The sequence below is a fragment of the Prinia subflava genome, chromosome 8 (assembly GCF_021018805.1).
Source record: "Prinia subflava isolate CZ2003 ecotype Zambia chromosome 8, Cam_Psub_1.2, whole genome shotgun sequence".
Lineage (NCBI taxonomy): Eukaryota > Metazoa > Chordata > Aves > Passeriformes > Cisticolidae > Prinia > Prinia subflava.
In genome coordinates, this window is record NC_086254.1 from 30,118,027 (window position 1) to 30,133,190 (window position 15,164).

At 59.8% G+C, this 15,164-nt stretch overlaps 1 protein-coding gene across 2 annotated transcripts; it reads left to right on the forward strand.

Moving 5' to 3' along the window:
* The first annotated feature begins 1,817 nt into the window (after positions 1–1,817).
* On the forward strand, positions 1,818–10,611 carry CD40 (CD40 molecule). Of its 2 annotated transcripts, none has more exons than XM_063404551.1 (9): positions 1,818–1,980; positions 3,215–3,296; positions 3,875–4,000; positions 4,090–4,233; positions 4,457–4,556; positions 5,447–5,508; positions 5,763–5,861; positions 6,291–6,316; positions 6,845–10,611. In XM_063404551.1, the coding sequence occupies exons 1-9, from the start codon at positions 1,933–1,935 to the stop codon at positions 6,881–6,883; spliced, it is 726 nt and encodes a 241-aa protein (XP_063260621.1). In that variant the 5' UTR covers positions 1,818–1,932; the 3' UTR covers positions 6,884–10,611. The 2 variants fall into 2 exon arrangements, with proteins under 2 accessions (XP_063260621.1, XP_063260620.1); XM_063404550.1 differs by having other exon boundaries at positions 1,821–1,980; positions 6,619–10,611.
* The last annotated feature ends 4,553 nt before the right edge of the window (positions 10,612–15,164 follow it).

Sequence of the window (15,164 nt, forward strand, 5' to 3'; positions counted from 1 at the left end):
GGGGAAGCACGGTCGCTATAGCGACGAACCGCACTTTACGGCGCGACGGCATGCCTCCATACCGCCATACCTGCCGAAGCAAAGGCCACTTGCCTCGGCTCCCGGCATGCCCTGCGGTACGGCGCTGCAAGGCAGGGCGGGAGTTGTAGTGCCGAGGAGGCCAGGCGGCCGCTGGGTGGCGCTATGGGACCTCGCGCGGGGGAGGCGGCGGAATCGGGATCAGACTGTGACAGGGACAGGGACCGGGATCAGACTGTGACAGGGACCGGGACCGGGATCAGACTGTGACAGGGATCGTGGTCAGACTTTGACAGGGACCGGGACCGGGATCAGATTGTGACAGGGATCGTGGTCAGACTGTGAGAGGGACCGGGATGGGGATCAGACTGTGACGGGGATCGTGGTCAGACTGTGACAGGGAGGGGGATCGGGATCAGACTGCTGTTGGGACAGGAGCATGGTTCAGGATCAGACAGGGACGGGACGGGGCTTTGGAACGGGACTGGGACCAGTGTCAGGATCGGGACCGAGCTGAGGATCAGACCAGGACAGGGACTGAGACTCGGGCCGCGATCGGGACCAGGACCGGAATCAGGGTCGGGATCAGGCTGGGACTGGAGTCATGATCGAGACAGGGGTCGGGATGAGACCGGACCCGGGGCCCGGACCGGAGTGCCTGTGCCCCGTTCAAGGGGCGGTGTCCCCGTGCCGCTACCCCAGCCCCGGCACCGCCCCGAGCAGCAGCTGCCCCTCTACTCTGTCCTGCTGTGCGAGTAGCGGGACCGGGGGCACTCGTAGGGGCTCCCTGAGCAGCTCCTGCCGATGGGGAGCACCGGGAGCAAGGGGCGCTCACAGCCCGTGGCCGCAGGAGACCCTGCTCAGGCAGTGCCCGGCGCCGCGGGGACTTCCCAGGCCGGGCCCACGGGAGTCGGACCCAGAAATCCCCTTCTCGTCACGGCCACCGCCTTTGCCTTCGAGATTCCCCAGGGACCCTTCGCGCCCCCGAGTGAGTCAGTTCTGGGAAGTGACATTGGTCCGGGGAATCCAGAGCACCCGGTTCCCAGCTCTCGCTGCCCGCGCGGAGCTCACTGTCCTCCCCAGGAGCAGCTGTGACCTGGCGACGGCCCGTTCTGGCCACCGGCCTCCGGCTGGGGCCGAGGCCGTGACCGGGGAGGCGGCTGCGGTGTCAAGACATCTCAGACATCGCGGCAGTGTGGGCGCTGTGGCCGCGGGGACGGGGCGGCAGTGCCATAAGTGACCAGAGCACCGAGGAGCCACCGTTCGCTGCCCAGCCACCGCAGTGCCAAGGGGAGCCCAGGGAACGTCTCCGGAGCCGGCAGGGATCCTGGAAATTCCCTGGGGGTTGCTGGGAACCCCTCTGGGGAACTGAGACGGAGGTACAGACACGTCACAGCACTGTTTTCCCTTCCCTTTTCAGGACTGACGAGTTTGCGGGGACGCTCCGCAGAGGTCCGGGCTCGTGGTGGCTGTGGGGGCTCTCCAGGGTTCCAGCCAGAGGGGCTCTCCCTGACCACAGCCGTGGGGACCATCCAGGGCGACAGCTCAGTGGTTCTTAAATAATAATAATAATAATAAAAAACAAACCCCAAATCTTTCTGAGCTGCTGTTGGAAAGAAGAAGTGAAACCTGGAGCTGCTGCCGGGGGGCTGCACAGGGCTCCCCTCCCCATCCCGCGGACCGCGGCCGACCCCAGCCCCTGCTCCTGCCTGTGGCGGTGGCTGCGGGCCGGGGGTTCCCGGCTGTGGCAGCGCCTGCCCGCAGGCCGGGCGGGCAGCGCGGGGCTCGGGGGGGCCGCCGGGGAGCTGTCCCCACCCGGGCCCGGCGGGGAAGCCCCGGGGCGGGCGGCCCCTTCCTGGGCGGGAACGGACGGCAGCGTTCTTAGGAGGGCGGCGGCGGCCGGGGCGCAGCGCCATGAACCGGCTGGGGCTTTGGGGACTGCTCTGCGCGGCGCTGCTGGGCGTGAGTGGGGCCGGGACCGGGGCAGGGACTGGGAGCGGGACAGGGGCAGGGGCAGAGGGTATCCCTCCATTCCTGTGTCTGTGTCCGGCCGAGCTTTCCGGCACGGGGCAGGGTCCGGCCGCTCCGGCCCGTTCCCTCCGGGGAGCCCCGGGGCTGTGCGCGGGTGGCGTGAGCGGGACCCGGCGGCGCTGCCGCGTCGGGTCCATCGGTCCGGTCTCCCGGGACCCAGCCAGGGCGGAGGAGCTGTCTGGACGGCCTGGTATCCTCTCCTGGTCTTTTACCCACGCGCTTTCGCTTTCCTCGATGGCGCGGGCCCGGCAGCCCAGCCCAGCCCTGCGCTGCCCCGGGGTCCCCACGGGCAGGGACGGGTAGCGGCGAGCCCCAGGACCCTCGGCCGGGACCCCCAGTCGGTCGAGGCGTCGGAACCGGCTGCCAGCGCTTCTTTCGCTTTTTGGTTCCATGTGGGCGGGTGTGATGTGACTGCTGGGACGGCCCCGCGGCCTCTGCGCTGTCCCCGAGCCGGGGTTGCTCGAGGTGCCACGGGGGTGGGCTGCGCCCGGCCGCGCTGGGTGCTCGTCCATGGCACCCTCGGCCCTGCCCTCTCTCCCTCGCTCTCTGCCGGAGCCCCCGTCTCGCTCCCCAGCATGGCCAGGGAGATCTGCTGGGAGCTGCCGGGCTACTGGGGATGGGCAGCGAGGGGCTGGCTCTGTGAGCGGAACGGTGCTCCGGGTGCCCTCTCGCACCCTGTCTTGCCCAAGAGCTCATTCTCCGCCTCATTTTTACCTTTCCCTGTGCAGGTAGTCCCCTGCCAGGAGGAGCGAGGGCAGGGTCTGGCAGAGCTTGCATGGGTGATGTGTTTGGGGCTTTCCTGTCCCTCAGGGACGGTGTGTCAGCCTTGGGAAGGGGCTGGCAGTGCTCTGGGTGTGAAAGCTTGGTGATCGCTGCTCCCTTTGTGAGGGACTGCAGTACTCTTGGCAGGGGCACAGGGTGATGTGCAGTCCTTATGGTAGGAAATGTGGCAAAATGTGGAGCAACTCTTCCGGAATCACTGCTACCCCACTTCAAAGACAGCACTGATGCCATCAGGCAGCGTGGGTGGTAGCTGTGGTCTGTGGTTAGTGGAGAAGAAGGTGTGGGAAGAGCCCTCACCTCAGGGTGCAGGGTAGCACACGTGTCTGGAAGCGCAGTGATGTGGGAGTGTTGGATATGAATTCACAGGTTTTGTTTCTTCCAGTGCTGGGAGCCTGGTGATGCCCTGACATGCTTTGATAAGCAGTACATATACAAGAGCAGATGCTGCAACCGGTGTCGGCCAGGTATGGAAACCCCTTCCTAGGGACCTCACAACTGGGCTGTGCCAGGACCTACTGCCTGGCCACAATGGGGGAAGCTTTGTTGTGTGTGATGGAGCCCCTCCACCTCATTGCCAGCAACGCTGACAGCTTCACTTCCCTGTATCATCTCAGTTACGGAGCAACTGGGACCTTTTGGGTGCTCTAGGAGACCCCTTGGACCTCACTAAATGTGCCACAGCTCTCTTGGGACTGTTTGTGCTCTTGCAGCTACAGGACCCCTTGGCAAAGGCAGCTTTGTGGGGAGCGTGCTGCCACTGGCACTAGCAAATTGTGATGGTGTTTGCCAGCTCCTGCTCGCTGTCAGGTCATCTCCCAGTCCCTGGAATGCTGGAGTGGCCCTACAGCTCTCCTGTCTCACCTGGCCCCTGCAGTGTTTGTGGTCATCAGGCTAGCTGGCTCCTTCAGCCCTGGCTTCCATGCAGGATGCTGCAGCAGCCCTGGCATCCGTAGCTGCCAGCATTCCCCTGTCCTGCTGGCAGAGGTGCTGTCTGGAGAGAGGAAAATCTCCCTTGCCCCTTCCTCACCAGGCTCTTTTGCAGGGGAAAAGCTGGTCTCTGAGTGCAATAAAACAGAAGACTCTGTCTGTGCCCCTTGTGAGAGCGGGCACTATCAGCCAAGCTGGACCAAGGAGAAACACTGTGCTCCTCATGATATCTGTGAAGGCAGTAAGTGCTCCCTGTGACCACTGACCCTAACCTCTGGGGACTGGCTCCCCTGCTCAGTGTCTCACCCTGTCCATGTTCCCCCTGCCCAGATGCTGGCCTCATTGTGAAGAGGCAAGGAAATACAACACACAACACAGTGTGCCAGTGCCAGGCTGGCATGCACTGCTCTGACATCAGCTGCCAGACCTGCGTGGAGAACCAGCCTTGCCAGCTTGGCTCTGGCTTTGTGGCAGGTAAATCTGACAAGCTGTCCCCACTCAACAGCACTGGTGCCATCAGCACTGACCTCAGGGAATGGGGGCTCCCCCAGCATGGTTCCCCCTGGCAGGGCTTTGGGAGAGCTGTGCCATTGCCACAGGGCATGCTGCAAACCTGGCCTCTGCAGCCCTTTGCCCCCTCAGGCCCTCACCCCCCACAGCCCCTGCTGACCTTCCTGCCACCTCTGCTCCTCTTCAGCCAAGGCTGTGGACCGGATGTCATCCCCCTGTGAACCCTGTGCAGAAGGCACCTTCTCCAACGTCTCTTCTAAAACCGAGCCATGCCACCCCTGGACAAGGTATTGTCTGAGTACAGACCACGTCTTTCCACCAGCCCCAGTGAGCACATCCTAGCTGGCAGTTTCCTTGGTAGACTGGGCAGCCAGCCTGATCTCTGAGGGACACAGCATCTGGCTGGTGTAGGGCCAGAGTGAGAGGAACAGGGCTAGGAGCACAGTGTGATCCAGGGCAGCATTGACTGAGGTCGAGGCAGACATTCAGGCACTTGTGTCTGTCCCTCAGTATGTGCACAGACTGCTTGTCCCTTCAGGGGTGTCCATGCTGGCATCCGGGCTGGAAGCAAGGGATCAGGATCTATGGGAATGCCCCATGCCCTGTTCGGGTTCTCCCTCCCAGTGCTCTCTGTGGCTGTAGTCATCACAAGCCCTCTCTGTGGGGAATTTGGCTTTGAGGATGCCATGAACTGGCAGGTCATCCCTGTCTTTAGAAAGCTGCTTGAGGGTTAATTGCAGTTCCTGGTAGAAACATGAGCCTTATTTCCAAGCTGAATTAGTCTTGCTTCAGCTGCCAGCCATTGGATTTCACTTTGCTTTTATCTGTGCCCAGAAATTACTTCCCCACAGAGCACTTGTAGCCTATCTGAGCTTTTCTGTTATAGCTATAGTGCTCAAGCGCTGGGGGCTTCCCTGACCAGGCAGATCTGCTCCTTCCTGTGCCTTTTGCCTAAACTTGTTCCCATCCTCAGCAGTTCCAGGCCAAGCCCCTGGGTTGGTACCCAGCTGTGTATCTGCTGTCCCATCACGCCATGTCAGGGGGGATCCCCCTGCTCATCCTGCTGGAGCTTGGTGGGCTCAGAGCAGGATGTGTTTTGGGGCAGTTTGAGTGCCTGCCCCGCCTCAAATATTCCTGGATTACTGCTGTGGTTACATGGTCCTGTTCTTCCCTGCAGTTGTGAGGAAAAGGGGCTGCTGGTGAAGGTGAAAGGGACAAACTCCTCGGATGTGATCTGCGGTAAGTGCCTGCTGCCCAGGGCTGATCCAGTGCAAAGCAGAGAGCCCCCCAGGGCTCCATCTCCTGCAGCTGAGAAGAGCTGGTCTCATGGATGGTGTTTTTGGGAGAGGAAGGTCTGAGTGCGTGTCCGGTGTGATGTCTTCCTGCCTGTCTGTCTCCATGAGGGATCCCTGTGGGGCTGGGGCTGCAGCAGAGCGCTCTGTGTCGTGCTGGGTGTCCCATGGGTGCCTCACTGACCCCGTGTCCTCCCGCAGAGTCAAACAGGCGCTCCTCGCTGTCAGTGCTGATCCCCATCACAGCTGCAGTTGTCACATGCCTCGTGGGCGTCTGCATCTACTGCCTGGTCCACACAGGTGAGGGGCTAAAGCATGAGAACTGCTGCCTTGGCTGAGGGAGGGAGAACCTTGGCCAGGGGGGCCATAAAGGGCTGAGGGGCTGAGCCAGGGAAGATAGCGGCAGCTCTGCTGAGAGTGGGGAAGCTCCTCTGGGGACATCACCAGGACAGCGTTTGCTGAGTCCCTCCTCTGTCTTTGGGAGCAGGTGTGTTGGCACCGCTGCAGCCTGAGCTGGGCCAGCTCTTGGGGGACAGCACTGGTGCCCCACGAGTCCACGCTGGCTCCTGCTGTGACCTCCAGCCTGCCCAGCTTGGCAGTGGCAGCAGGCATAATGTGAGCTGCAGGACCTGTGGTTCAGCAGCGCCAGTCCTGGCTCTGACCCTGGGAAGTTCCCTGCAGGAGCACTTCCCCCTGAACATTGCCTTCTCTGTCCCTCTTTCCATCCAGATTCCAAGCGACGGATGCCGAAGGAGGTGAGTCTGCCTGGAGCCCCCTCCAGCAGGGGGTGGGGATCCCTCCTGCACACAGCTGGGGATGTGTCAGCAGCAGAGCAGGGGCTGTGGCTTTGCAATGCAGGAGGGGTGGGGGCTGAACTAGGCTGCCTGGCTGGGGCGGGACAAGGGCTGGGGCAACCTGAGGGTGCTGCTGGCAAGTGCTGAGCATTTGGGAGGGACCCATAGTCTGGCCTGCACAGGAGTGTAGCAGGAGCCTGTGCAAAGACATGGGTACAGAGGGGGAATGTAGCTGTCTGCCCCTGACCCCTGCCCCTGTGCAGATAGAGGCTGGGGAGCCCGGAGAGAACCCAGATACCCCGCAGCCCACGGAGCAGGATGAGAATGTCTTGCCTGTGCAGGAGACCCTACTCAGGGGCCAGCCTGTGGCCCAGGAGGATGGCAAGGAGAGCCGCATCTCAGAGCAGGAGATGCTGTGAAGGCACAGGGCACTGCCTCCAACAGGAGCACAGACTGGGGACAGCACCATCTCCTCTGTCCCCTCTCCAGCTGGGGAGGAAATCTGGCATGTGGCCTGGCTGCAAATGATATGATGCTGCAGTGGACCATGGCACGACCACCTCATGGGAATACCACCACAACTCCTGGTCTGGTCACCTGCACAGGGCTGTTCTGGTGGAGCAAGACTTGGCTGCCTGCATGAGGACATGGAACAGAGCTCCATCCTGCTTCCTGCCCAAGTGATGCCATGAAGCCCAGCATGGCCACTCGCCTGCTGAGCCCTTGCAGAGCCCGCTGCAGCCCCTGGCCGTAGCACAGAGTCACTGTTGACAGAAAGACCCTGGCACGGAGCTCGGTTTCCCTGAGTGCTGGAGAAACCAGGGCTTGGAAAGTGGGCTGCTAGTGTGAGATCACCACGGCAGAGCTCCGTTCCCTCTCCGGAGCGCTGTAAAAGTGCTGCCCGTGCTGGAGCAGGGCTTGGTGGGTGCTGGCATCCGGACAGGGCACCCCGGCCCGGCCCCGGCCCCTCCGTGCCGCCTGGCGCGGGGACAGGGCTGGGATGGCGGCAGGGCCGGAGCGCAGACACCAGCGTGCGGCGGCCGGGAGATGGTGCTGCGGGACCGGCGCGGGCTGCGCGGGGCGGCACCGGCACCGCCCGCCCCCGCCCCGGCCCGCCTGGGCTCCGGCTGGGCACGGGGGGCTCTGGGCACGGAAGGCTCTGGGCACGGGCCCCCCTCCTGCGGCTCCCCCACACACCCACCCGTCCGTGAGGGAGCGGCCGCGCTCCGTCATCCTCTGCTGCTGGCGGAACCGTGTGGTTAAGCGTGGGTATCTGCCCCCTGAGCGTGAGCGGCCCCGAGGCCCCGGCGCCCCGGGACCGGCGCTACTGGCTGTAATGTTCCGGGAAGGATGCTTTGGGAACGGGCGGGTGCTCCCAAGGGAGAGGCTCCCACCAGAGGAGTGAGGGAAGGGCTGCCACCAGCTGTGCTGACCCCCACTGTGCCCCCAAGCCCTCCCCAGCACACCCTGGCTGGGCCCACTCCCCTGCATGCGCTTCCCCTGTGGCTGCCCTCACTGACCCCCACAGCAGGATCTGCCCCCAGCACAGCCGTGCCCAGCCCGTGTCCCATGCCAGCAGACAGAGGATGCGGGCAGGGCTGCCTGCAGCAGGCAGCTCCGTGCCCCTTGCCTCACTGCTCTGACAGGAAAATGCACAGGTAGCGTCCATTGCACTGCAGGGTGCTGCAGTGTAGCAGCAGAGTCACCACGGGCTCCAGAGCACTGGTGTGGGGCTGCAGTGGTGCTGAGCCCACTGCAGGCTTTAGGTACTGGGAGCAGCCTCATCCTGTGACCCACCACTACCTGAACACAGGCAGCACGGCATGAGAAGGGCCATAAATCCCAGAGCAGGAGCAGCTGGAGCACGGAGCGACTTTGCCTGTACAGGCAGTGGCACATTATTTAAGGCTGCTCTTAAAACCTAATGTTAGGTTTAATAAGGGAGATAAAAACATGGCAGCAGCTTTCCCTCCTCTCAGGGCTTGGCACTCCCAGCAGTGCTGGTGGGATGGTCTCAGGCTGGGCAGCATTCCCTTGGCTCCATCCCAGAGAACACCCAGTTCTGGGGACAGATGTGATCCCGATCCTGCTGGAGGAGAAGGTGTTATGTGGGCCACAGATGCAAAGTCTTTGGCTCCAAACATTAAGCGTTTGCCCCCACATGATTTCCAAAGGACTGGCTCCCCAGGTGGCAGGCTGAACTCTGTGGGGCCACCTCCCCCTTTCCCCCAAGGCTGGCCCTTCCCTGCTGGCACGCAGCATGTTCAGTGCCCACTTCCCGTGTCAGACGTGTACCATCTCATTAGCTCGTCTGTCCCCCAAAGTGAGAAGGGAGAGTGCGTGAGGCCTAATTGAATGTAACTAATTATTCACTCTGCAAATGCTCTGTTTAAATGGGATTGTGAGGGACAGAATTACTCATTCTGAAAAGGGGAGAGAAAGAGAGAAAGACAGAGATAAAACAAATAGAGGCGGATGCTGGAGCTGCAGCTCGCTCTCTCTCCCCAGAATACCAATTACCGGATGAAGTGATTGTATAAATCTTTACCGAGTGAACGGACTGTACTAGTCACTTACTCCTGTCCTCTTATTATGAGGAAGCAATGAAAAATCATCCCACTCTCCAGTCCAGTTAAAGATTCCCAGTTGCTCTCTTGGGCAATATCTCACCAGCTGGAGAGCTCGCCCTGGGGCTTTCTCAGGGTGGGGGTCCCACTGAGACAGGGCTGAGCACTTGGCAGGAACCCATACCCCTCCTGCACCCCCAGCCCTGGGGAGGAGCAGTGGCTGTGCATGCTCTGGGGAGGTGCAGGACTTCTGCCCTAGCTGGATCCACCCTGGAACATGGGGAGACGTGGGCTGGTCAAGGGCCCCAGTGTCACACATGTGACAGGTCACCCAGGGACCTGGCTCAGTGGCACTCCAGGTCTTGACCCCTCAACTTCCTTGTTCTTCCCTTCTGTGTGCCCTGCCAGGCCCCTGGTGTCCTCCACTGGCCCCTGCAGTGCTCACTGAAAAGGGAGAGCACGGTGCTTCCCAACCTCCTCCCACGCTGCAATCAATGTTTCTCACTCAGGGTGTCTCTGCTCCGCTGGTTGCAGAAATGCACTTATTGGCAGTGACCTCCATCACTCTTGCCTGCCATGTCTTTTAATCCCAGATCCCTCCAAACACCTACATTTCTGTTCTCAGTAGTGGTGTGGGATGGGAGAGGAGGTCCTGGCCCTGCAGAACTGGGAAAGCTGACAGAGTCCCCCTGCACCCTGCCATCAGTAGGGAGCACCCACATTCTGGGGCCCTGCTGCATGAGCTGGTGAGGACCCAGCCAGTCCCATACTTCCTACAGGCAGCCCCAGACCCCCCTCACCACCAGGCATCAGCATGCCAGGGGCTGGGGACAAAGACCACCTGGTCTCAACATCCTGCAGCCAGAATCAGAGATCCCCTGGGACCCTGCAGGTGCTATTCCAGGGAAGCCACAGGAGTTGTGTGGTGGATTCACTGTGGGAAAACAGGCTGGGCACAGGTCAGTGACAAGAGGGTAAAGCCTCCAGTCTGTCCTGCCTTGTCCTGGTTGGGGATTTGATTGTTGCCAGCAGCAAGTTTCCATGCACTGAAGATGTGCGTGTGTGGGTGTGAGGGAGAGATAACATCATCATCGTCATAACAAATGCAGCTGTGCAGCTCCACTCTCTGCTTATTGGCTTTCTTCTCTTTATCTATAAATAATTGCGGGGACACAATAGACTTTTAAGTCTGCCAAAGAGTTTGTCTCCCTCCAGCAACCGTATTGCTACAGTGCTGCCACCTTATCTGCTTGTAGAAAGATGAGGGTGGGAAAAATATTTACTGTCAGGGATATTTGTCATCTGCAAATTACCTCTGCCTACAGTTCGCAGCAGGGATGGGACTGACAGCGCCAATCTGTGCTGTGGGAGTGTGAGCACAGGGGGTCTCCACACTGCCCCAGACCCACCTGAGCCGAGTCCCATTAGCTGGTGGGGCTGGCAGCAGTGAGCTGGCACGCCCACCATGTGTGCAAAGCCACAGGGATGAGGCTGAACCAGGTGCCTAACAAGTGGCTTGACACAGAGGATCACCTTGATGGGACTGGGACATTAGGCTCTGAGGTTTGAGCCCCTCCCCAAGCACAGGCCTGCACCCCCAGGCTGTGCAGCAGCCCCCAGCACAGCAGCCCCGGCCACTGACCACTGTGAGAGCCCCAGGCCTTGCTGTTCATCTGCAAAGAACGAAAGTGCTGCACAGTCCACCACTCTCTCAGCACCCAACGTCCCTGCCAGCCCTGCTCTGGCTGCTGCTGCCAGCCCCACCAGGCTTGCTCACTGCTGGAATTCCTCACATCCTGCAGCCCAGAGGCCTTTGCACAGCACTTATCACTGCAGTATCCAAGAACCGATCTAATTGATGTGACACCAATTATTCCTGTATCACTAAATGCAGAATTAATGCATCTGTGTGTACAAACCTCCTAGACCCTGACTACGAAATTATGACTTTGACATGAAAAGAGCCAGAGCCTGGGAGCACCATCTCTTGGCTGAGCCCCCATCATTGCAGCTCTGGCCAGCCTTGCTGGGACACCTGCCTGATGGCCACACGGACCATGCAGGATTCCTGCATCATCCAGCTGGCTGCATGGAGAGCTGGGGCTTGTGGCTCTTTACACACAGGGCTGCAGCCACGGTGGTCCCACACAGCCGTGCCAACCCAGGCAGCACCAGCCCAAAAGTGAGTGCTGGCAGAGCTGCCCTGGCTGTTGTGACAGCCAGCCAAAGGGAGCTGCATGCTCTGCAGGGCAGTGCAAAACCATTTCTGAGCTGTTCAGCACAGCTTATGCAGACTGCAAAGCTCTTGGCTTGGACATGGACTGGTGCTGGGAAAAGCCATTCATTGCACTTGAAATTTTACTGTGAAATTAGGCTTTGCCTGGACATGCAGGGCTTGGCACAAGCAGAAGTTTGTATTTTGTAAATTGTTTTCTACAATCAATTAAAGAAAAGAGATGGCTGTAGCCAGAGGTGGCACACAAGATGGCTCCAGGTTGGGTTTGGTTCCAGATCCCTGCCATACAGCCCCAGGAGCAGTCCTAGCCCAAAGGGAGCAGCCTCAGAATGGGGAGATAGTGTGTCTGGGCAGAGCCTGACCCACTGGAAGAGGAGGTGGGCAGCTGTGAGAGGGGAAGATGGCCCCTTCAGGGGCTGCTGTACTGCCCCTCTGCCTACACTGACCACTGGGGTCACATGAGAGCACATGGGAGCTGCTCCCTGGCCTTTGCACTGTGCCAGCCAGTGGCAGCTCAAGCTGGAGCTGTCCTGGAGATGAGCCCTGTCCCCTCCCAGCCTCAGCCCAGCACCAGTGTCCCTGATACTGTCAGCACACCATGGTGCCAGCACTGCTCCCAGGCAGCAAAGCAGAGAGGTCCCATGTGAGCTGGGGGTGCAGGGGGGCACAGCCCACATGGCAAAGCTCTGGTGCCCTTTCCCATCCCATTTGGGCAGAGCATGGTGAGCACAGCATGTTTTGGGCTGCTTGGATGGCGAAGGGCTTGCCCTGGTTCTGGTTTGCTCAATGTTTTCATTAAGGACCTGGATGATGGAATAGAGAAAGTGCTTATTAAATTTGCAGATGACACGAAGCTGGGAGGGACTACAAGTATCTTGGAGGACAGGATTAGAATTCAAAATGATCTTGACAAATTGAAGAAATGGACTGGAAAAAATAGGATGAAATTCAACAGGGACGAGTGCAAGGCAGCACACTGAGCAGGGGGACAGTCAGCTGTGCAAACACAAGCAGGGCAAGCAGCGTGGGGTCCAGCCAGTCATGAGGCCACACAGGCACGGGGCAGGCATGGGGCAGGCACGGGGCAGGCATGGGGCAGGCACAGGGCATGGGCACGCAGGAGGCATGCTGTCTGCTCAGTCTGAGCTGGGGGAGTAGGGCCATGGAGAGGCAGGAGGAATGGATGAAGAGAGTGATAGAAACCCCTGCTGGCCTCAAGCACAGTTCTTGGAGCTGTGCCATGGGCTCTCCCATGGTCCCATGCACTTCTCCCACCTGGCCAGGAGCTACAGTGAGATCTGGCAGCATCCCAGCCCTGTACACTTCATGTGCGTGGCTGAGCAGAGGTTCCCTGCTGGGCTTCTCAACCTCCTGCCTTTGCCAGCTCAGAGCCAGGGTAGACACTGCCCTGCAATGCCCCAGGGAAATGCCCCTGTGCCAGCTCCAAAAGATGCTCAGCCTTTCCTACAGAGCGCCATTGAGGCAGATCCCCAGGCACTGGCACAGCCCAGCACCAGGAGCCAAACCACCACCACATGTGCAGGAAGCTTTGCTCCAGAGGCACTTCCCATGCCTGGGGCTCAGCTGGAGGTCTGGCTGCAGCCCCCTACCCCACAGCACACACCTCTGCAGAGATCCCCTGGAGCTCTCCAGCCACCTTCCATTCACTCCGGCAATTAGAGCTCCAGCCAGCCCCCTCCGAGCCTGTGCAAACACCGAGGCTCATTTAAATAAATTAAGAAGACATAATAAATCAAAGGGAAATGAGGGGCTGTGCCTGGGGGCAGGGGAGTCACTCGAGTTTAATTACATTGGCAAGCCTCTCGAAGCAAAAGCACAGCAAGTCCCAGATGTGTCAAGCACAGATGTGCAGGAATGTGCAGAGCTTGGTGGCAGAGCTGGCAGCACCACCCTGACACCTGTGCCCAGCACAGCACCAGCACAGCACCAGCTCCAGTGGGTCAGGAAGTGAGGCATGTCCTGGCAGAGATGGGTGCTGGGCACTTGCCACTCCAGGGCTCCTGTGCAGTGGAACCTGTGTGGGCAGATGGCATCCCGGCAGTGCAGCACTGGCAGCACCTAGTGCCACATGGGCCATGCTGGGGCGGCCTGCCCTGTCTGCCCCTTTCCCAACCCTGTGCCCTTTGCAGTCCCTGTGGCCACCCAGAGCCAGCAAGTCAGGCTGAAGCTCAGGGAGTATCACTGGCACCACGACATCCCTCTGCCACACATGGGATTTACAGCCCGTCCCCCGTTGTTTAAGGACTCTCGCTCACGGCTGCATCAGGAACTCCAAACAGAGCTTTGTGTAAAGGCGGCAAATTTATGAGACTGGCTCTGAATCCCCAGTCACATCAGGGGCCAATTCGTCTTCCCAGGGCTGAGGATGAAATTAAATTATTGTAAAATAAATCTGTAAAAATGATGAAAAGACCATTGCCCGTCGGCAAGGGCGGGGTGGTGAGAACCCACGCGTGGCCGTGACGGATGGGGCTCACCAGGTGATAAAGCACCCGGGACCTGGGAGCTCAGGGATTTCTGCTGTAATCTCACTAAAGAGATGTTGTTTACAGGAAAAAGGATATTTTGGGGAGGAAATTGCATTTCAAGGTTAAAGGAAAAAAATGGAGCAAGTCTCCCAGGGAGCCACTTATGTACGAGATGGTGGCAGGCAGAGACAGGCGCGGGTGCCAGGGAGCAGCCAGGGTGGGACGCGGTGGGAGGCAGTGCCAGGCACACACATGTGCCAAGGGCCAGGTCCTCTGCCTGGCGTCACCATCAGTCCAGGCAGCCCAAAACCAGGCAGCGATTGCCCAGGCTCACAACAGGGGAGGCCAGAGGTGCTGGTGGGTCCAGGACAGTCTGAGGGGGCCGAGGGTCCCTTGGGTGCTGCCAGCCCACCCTCATGGAGAAGCTGCTGCCACACTGCTCCCCAGCCCTGGTGCCATCCTGCCCCACCAGAGAGGTGTCTCATCCAGCTCAGTAATGGCAAACCCTCACTGCTTCTTGTGAGGAGCCCTGCAGGGGCCTGAGTGGCCACCATCTGATGCTTCAGGGCAAGGGGCATGCGCCCTGCACAGGGGCTTGTGCTCCAAGTTTCAGTCTTATCCTACAAGACAGATGCTTGAGAGAGATTTTTTCCCAGCGATGAGTGGAAAAAATAATGACTCCAGCTTACAGTGCGCTGGCTGGCCATTTAACAATAGGCCATTAGCATGGCTCAGCATGGGGAAGGGATTTATTTAGGGGACACAGTTGCAAAGACAAACCAGCACCAGGTGCTTAATAGCGGTTCAGAGGTATCAGAGTGTTGCAGTACTCAGAAAATGCAGCTGTGGGAGTTCAGAGACTTTATCCTTCATGTCTGTGAAATCCCACAATACCAGCAGAGATTTCTCAACTCTGCCCCAAGTACAAAAGCAGCTCAGGGAAAGCAATGGCTCTACAAGGGCAGCAGCTCCTACCACAGCCACCCTGGCTGCCCCAGCACTGCCAGGACTGTCTTCTACTGGCACAGGCCATACCTGTGTCCTCACACCCACCACAGGGTCACTTCCAAGGCCTGTTAGACCTCGGGATTCCACTATGTCCCTGGCAAATGCATTGAGTATGACACAGGGGAGGGACATGTTCTGCCGTCCTGGGAAAGCTCAGTCCTCCCATCTCAGGCTGGGCTGGGCTCTGAAATGAGCCTCCCTTACTCACCTCCAATGCTTGTACATTGCCCTGATCATCTCTGGAGCATCAGCAGGCTCTGCCTAAGCCCTCCCTGTGCTTTGGTGGCCTGGACAGGCACTGTCACCCACCAGAAGCCTTCTCACTCCTGCCAACACCATGGCTCACCCACGGCTCCAACCCCTGTCCTGCCATTGCCACCAGGGCAGCAAAATGATCATCAGTGTGTCCCTGCCCTGGACGGGCACAGAGTCCTTGATAGTAGGGATGGGTGCTGGGCAAATCCCAGCTGGGCAAATCCCTGCCCCAGGAGCACTCACTGCAAACCCTC

Coding starts and splice junctions, on each gene's coding strand:
- CD40 (XM_063404550.1), top strand. CDS start 1,933: ATGAACCGGCTGGGGCTTTGGGGACTGCTCTGCGCGGCGCTGCTGGGC. Junction 5,862..6,290: donor CTACTGCCTGGTCCACACAG/GTGAGGGGCTAA, acceptor CTTTCCATCCAG/ATTCCAAGCGACGGATGCCG. Junction 6,317..6,618: donor AGCGACGGATGCCGAAGGAG/GTGAGTCTGCCT, acceptor GCCCCTGTGCAG/ATAGAGGCTGGGGAGCCCGG.